Consider the following 6705-nt stretch of genomic DNA (forward strand, 5'->3'; position numbering starts at 1 on the left):
AACACCATCTATGTTCTGATTGAGTTTATAGTAATCAACACATAGAAGTATATCAACTGGACTGATCTGACTCAGTAGAGTAGCATAATCAACCCATAGCAACACCTCTAACAACAAAGCTTCAAGCAAACAGATCAGTCACCACTATATATCAGTCATACAAATCAGTCAACAATAACAAAGCTTCAAGCAAAACAGATCAAAATAAGTGGTAGTTCTGAATACAAAAAGTTGAATCCGAATTTAATACGGTTCCACTGAAAAATTTTAAAAGTAAAATTGTAGAGGAAAATTTTGGAAAGCATTTTCAAATAACTTGACTACAAAATAGTTGTGAATAAAATGTTCTCATTTGTAGTTGCCAATATTGTCACACATCTAAGCATTATGTGTCTCATATTTTCTGGGTGCATAGACTTATTTGAAATTAATAAATTGACTTGTTAGCTCAAAGAAAGCCTCAATCATAGAGGATCATAACATAGGTAACAGTGACTATACGGAATGGAGGGATTGATATGATGCTATATAAATGGGGAACAATATATAATTTATGATAATTTTGTTGAATAAAAATATAAACTTCATTAGGATTGAGCTGTTATACTGTGATAACTTGACTTTCCTAACACACTTGTTGATAACTTGTTTTTTATGTAGGAAAAAAAAATGGCTTCATCTTCTATTGATAATACGAACTTAAGATTAAAGCAAAGGTTTTGTACTTGTGGAAGAATTGCTTCCATGCGTATTGTACGAACCAATGCGAATGGAAATAAAGGACGTGTCTATTTTGTTTGCCCAAGAAAATATGTAAGTACCTGTTATATAAATGAATCTGTTACTTTTTACAAATTTCATTTGTCCTTTATTGATTAATTGATTCTTGTCCATTGTAGGATTCGAACGACCACTGCAATTACTTCAGGTGGTTCGCAGATGATGACGACGACGACATTACCTCATCAATCCGTGCCAATGCTGACGACGACGACATTACTTCAAGGCTTGGTGAGCATGATAGAAGGCTTCAAAGGATTGAGAACATCTTGAAGGCAGTGACTTATGTCATTGTATTTTGTGTGTTTTTGTACTTTTTCATGTAAATGACTCAGTTCTTAGGTTTTCGAACATCCTATGAATGTAATCTACTTTTCTACTTGTTTTGTAATTTTTTTTTGGTGCTTCAAATTCTGAAGGTTTGCAAAAACAAGTGTGTAATAGGTTTATTTCAGATGAAATGTTGAATGAACAGTTTGTTAAATCTATTGAATTATGTTGGTTGCTTAACAATGTGTATAACAGGTTTCTGAAATGTTGAATAATGTTGCATGTTGAACTGTTGAAAATGTTGAATGTTGTATAACAGGTTTCTGAAATCTATTGATGTATGCTGCCAAATATTTCATCAAGAACAGGTTCAAGGTGTATTTGTAATGGATAGGTTCAATGTGTTCAATGAACAGGTTCAAGGTGTTTGTTGCCAAATTGATGTATGATGCCAAATATGTTTAATTGATGTATGCTGCCAAAGATTTCATCAAGAACGGGTTCAAGGTGTATTTGTAATGGACAGGTTCAATGTGTTCCATGAACAGGTATGCTGCCAAGTATGCTGCCAAATATGTTTAATTGATGTACAAATACACCTTGAACAGGTATGCTGCCAAATTGATGTATGCTGCCAAGTATGCTGCCAAATATGTTTAATTGATGTACAAATACACCTTGAACAGGTATGCTGCCAAATTGATGAAATCTATTGATGTATGCTGCGAAATATGTTTAATTGAACAGGTTCAAGGAGCTCTAAATACAAAGTTTAAATCTAACTCTAGGCACTTGCACATTAAACTTCAGCATATAAAAATAAATGATGGGAGCTATTTGGAGCAGGATGGGGAAAAAAAACACATAGGGTCAAGAAGAACTCCCACACTATATGTATATCAGGACAAGAATTCCAATTTGTCTATTGACATTGGTACTCCATATATGCTCCATAGAAGAGAAGTCTGCCCATCTAAAGCTATTTTGGACTGAAAAAAGTAGTAGCCAGAATATCAACAAAGAGGATCAAAGTAGAGCAACAAAGAGGATCAACCTAGAGCAAAGAGGATTGACTGCAAAACAGATTGACAGATTGACAACAGAGTAGCCATCTCTGCAAACTACAAAATCCAACAGCCATCTCTACAGACTACAAAATCCAGCAGCAACCTTTTTACACCTTTAATATACATCCATCAACAACAATGAGTGACAGCAACAAAAACCCCAGCAGATAGACTGCCTACAGCAGAAGAACAGAAAATTTGAACATTTCAACAGAAAATTTGAACATTTCAACAGAAAATTTTGAACATTTCAGCAGAAGAACCCAAGGAATGCTGTCAGCAGGAACATTTGAACATTTGAACAGAAAATTTCAACATTTCAACATTTCAAAAATTAATCAAAATTTCAACATTAGTTTCAACAACATTTACTGAGTAATTTGAACAGAAAATTGTTAGCAACAGTTTGATGAAAGGTTTTGAATATTACATATCCAACAAAAAATTTACACAAATTCCCAAAACAAAATAACGCTAAGTGTGATCCACATCCCCATGCCCACGGCCGCGCCCACGACCATATAGTACCTACAAAAAAAATATATATATTACATCAAAGGAACCATAAAATAAAATGGAACTTTAAATGAATGAATGACAAAATAAAAGAGAAAAGGTGAAAAAAAAATTACTTCACTACATGCGGGACTATTTGAAGCCTGCGAGTGATAACTACTTGCATTGTTAAGCAATGCTTGATAGGTTCCATGGCCGGAATACATCGATGGCATTGAAAAATGCATATTGTGATGAACAAAACTTGGCTGCAACAATAACAAACACATATCAATCTAAAATGATAATAGTCAGCTACAAATTCGTACTAAAACTTTTTATTAAACTAACTTACATCATAGGCGGAATACATAAATTGAGACGAAGAAGCTCTAACTTGAGGAACACTCGGCGAGAATGGAGGAAGTTGAGGAACACTTGAAAATAAAGGTGCAGACTGAGGAATTAAGGGAGGTGCTTCAGGTGCACTTGCCGAAAATAAGGGAGGAGTTTGAGGAGTAACAGATATGGAAGTTTGAGAAGCATTATGTGAACTTGTTTTATTTTTCTTTGCCAACGCAAGCTCCAAACCACCTTTTGTCCGCCTTCGTCCCTTGCTAGTGCACTCTTTTCTCTTCAGTCCTTTTGCTTGGACTACATTTTTATCCGCTACACCATCCACTTCAAAGCTTTCGGGGCATGTGTTGGGGGGGCTTTCTTGTTGAATAGTATCTGAACAAGGCATATTGAATTTTGCGCTTAACATGGTTTCAATGTCTGCAATTAATTCATCCGCTTTCTCGACCGTCAAATTATATGTTTCCTCACTTTCAGAAGCTCTACACGCTACTGATCTGAATATTGCCATCAATGACCTATAACGTGAAGTTTGATGCAATCTTACATCAACCTGAATATCATGCCCACACCTATCTTTCACATTTTCAGATCTTGCTTTTTTAGTCCATCTCTTCAGAATATACTGTGAAGGAATCTCTTTCAATTTGAGTCTTTCTCTAAGGATCTTCAAACAATGACTACACAAAATGCCCTTCATTTCAAACTTCCTACAATTGCAAGTGACCGAATCATCACACTCCTGCCTCACCTTCCTCACCCTTATACCATCACTATCAAGAACCGTATAAACGGTACTCTCACCATCATTTTCAATTTCTTCAATGTTGACTTCAAGGGACTTGACATACTCATCCTGAAATTCTTCAAAAATTTTATTTGTGTAAACATCTGCAGCTTGCTCCATAATCTTCACTTTAATATTCACCCTGGGCAACTTTTGGCATAGAGCATATTCGGCTTGTAACTCTTTGTACCTTTTCTCAGACAGAACTCGATCAAAATGCATGAAAAATTGCATTAAGTTATGATCAGACTGAATGAAATCCTTCAAGAAAGCATTAAAGGATTCACTAAGTTGGGTGCTACTCATGCCTGCACCCCATGCATTTCTAACATATGGCCAACCCCATTTTTCCTTGACCCCAAATGTTAACTTCAACCAATGATTATCTCTTACTTCATACTTGTCAAGCATTTCCTCCCATTTTAACATAAACTCTTCCTCATCCTCAATGTCGTACATAAACGTGTACAAAACACTCTTCACGCCCTTATCCTTCATCGACTTATCCTTGAAGATAGAATTTGCATGCCTTAATGCATTTTGCATCAAATGCCAAGTGCAAAGGCGGTGGGTTGTGTTAGGCATGACAATAGGTGTAGCCTTAGCCATTGCAGCATCCTGATCCGTAAAAATTGTTTTTGGAGCCTTACTTGACATTGCCTCCAAGAATCTTCTAAAAAGCCATACGAAAGAATCGGCGGTCTCATCATACATCAAAGCTGCACCAAATACCACAGTTTCCCTATGATGGTTCAATCCAACAAAAGACGCAAAGGGTCTATGTGCACTATTTAACTTGTAAGTAGTGTCGAAAGTGACAACATCACCAAATTGCCCATAATCCATGATCATCTGAGCATCGGCCCAAAAAATGTTCGTAATCTGCTCCTCGTTATCTAATAGGACGAAGTAAAAAAAAGATGGATTCTCCAATGATTTGTCACGAAAATATTGCAAAATGCTACCTGCCTCCCCATATGCTAAACTGTTTTGCCTCTTCGTTCTCAAATAATTTTTTTGGTCAAGTTTTGTAAACCCAAGCGACTCCCTTCCACCAACTTCATTACCCATGAGCTCAAATGCAGCATTAAGACGGATTCCAGATTTTTCGGCTAAATCTATTTCGGTTGCCTGTGATGCAGATATCTTCCTTTGGGATGGTAACATATGCGTACATTCTGCTGGTACGAAGATATGATTATGTTGTTCAAGAAAATCACTAACAAAAAATTTCTGAATATTCCTATCCCACTTAATGACAAGTCGGGCTTGACAACCAGTCCTCACTTCCTGCCTAGGATTTTTTGTTAATGGATCTCGCTTGTCGACAACCCGAAATCCTTCCTTATTACAGACAAATTGCCTTGAAGTGATTTGCCCGTCTTTGCTCTTGTTTACATAACCCCTTCTAATACTAAAGCCCAACCTTCCTCCATAAGTATTATAGAAATCATATGCTTCTTGTTCTGTATCAAATGTCATGCGAACTCTAGGCTTCCAATCACACTCACCCCCCTCATTCTCATGATTGTTAGGTTCCATATCAAACAAGGAACTGTAAAAGAAAAATTAGGGTATGAAATAATTATTTTTGAAGCAAGTATTTTTCAAAATAATTTGAAGCATCCAATTCTAACCATATTGGTCTGTACTGGATACCTACATGTGCGCACACACACATTACAATCAACCAGATACCTACTTCCAGTAAACATACTAATGTGACACCGTAAATGATAAGCACAAAATCATACTTCAATTAATTCAATAAAAATGAAGCAGAAAGAGAATCGAATTCAAATATATATATATATATATATATATATGTTACCTAAACTATGTATGTTGCTTTAGTCAATAAACAGTGCTGCATACTCCTGGTGGATTCATTTTTGACTTACAGTTTAAATTCTACTAGTGGATTCAATTTTAACTTACAGTTTAAATTCTTTTGTAGTTTGGTTCCCTTTTTTTTTTTTTTTTTGATAAGTACTTCACTAATACTTTCAATAAAATTCTGACTCTGGCTCTTATTAAAATAAGTTTGAGAGTTCAGTTGTGTTTGTTTTGGGCTTCAAAGTTTAAATTCCACATACTAATCATTCTTTCAGGGTTCAATTATTAATTTTGGTAGATATTTATTACAATTAAAAATATATTACCATCTTCAGCTTCAGATACTAAAATTGCTGTCTCAATCTGTAAATTTCTGATTCGTGTATTCAGAAATTTCTGAATACTAAAATTTGTGGGTTTGGTCTCTTCTAAAACATGAATCTGTAAATTTCTGATTCGTGTAAATTTCTGATTCAGACTAAAATTTAGAGCTTCATACATGAATCTGTGGGTTTGCTTTATACTAAAACATGAATCTGTAAATTTCTGTTTCGTGTAAATTTCTGATTCAGACTAAAATTTAGAGCTTCATACATGAATCTGTGGGTTTGCTTTATACTAAAACATGAATCTGTAAATTTCTGTTTCGTGTAAATTTCTGATTCAGACTAAAATTTAGAGCTTCATACATGAATCTGTGGGTTTGGTCTCTTCTAAAACATGAATCTGTAAATTTAAAAACAATGCTTGTTCATGTATGTATAAGAGAAACTTCGATTCAGACACAAACCCACAGATTCAGAAACTTCGATTCAGCAGAGACCAAAAAAAACAAAATCGAACTATACCTATATACGTTTCAATCGGTTGGAGCAGAGCAGGGGATCGACACGACGACGGGGATGCAGGTATCGGCCTCAAACAAACTCTTCTTCGCTCTCGTTTCGCTCGCTTCTTCCCACCGTCTGTATAGTTGTTCATATGGGGGGAAGTTTGAAATCCTAAATCTCTTTTTTTTTTTTTTTTTTAATATTCCTCACCAAAACGACGTCGTTTTGGTGAGGAGTATTCTGAGCCGTCCGATCCGCTCACTTTAGGAGATCACTCTAGAGG

The 6705-nt window shown here is 35.5% G+C and overlaps 1 protein-coding gene across 1 annotated transcript; it reads right to left on the bottom strand.

Moving 5' to 3' along the window:
• Positions 1-2591: 2591 nt before the first annotated feature.
• On the bottom strand, positions 2592-5298 carry LOC114287984 (protein FAR1-RELATED SEQUENCE 5-like). The gene is made up of 3 exons (XM_082897018.1): positions 2968-5298; positions 2750-2881; positions 2592-2645 (listed from the first exon to the last, which is right to left on the bottom strand). Exons 1-3 carry the CDS (start codon positions 5296-5298, stop codon positions 2592-2594), a joined length of 2517 nt encoding a protein of 838 aa, XP_082753144.1.
• Between the last annotated feature and the right edge of the window lie 1407 nt (positions 5299-6705).

The sequence above is a fragment of the Camellia sinensis genome, chromosome 12 (genome assembly GCF_055761805.1).
Source record: "Camellia sinensis isolate YWXY chromosome 12, ASM5576180v1, whole genome shotgun sequence".
Taxonomy (NCBI): domain Eukaryota; kingdom Viridiplantae; phylum Streptophyta; class Magnoliopsida; order Ericales; family Theaceae; genus Camellia; species Camellia sinensis.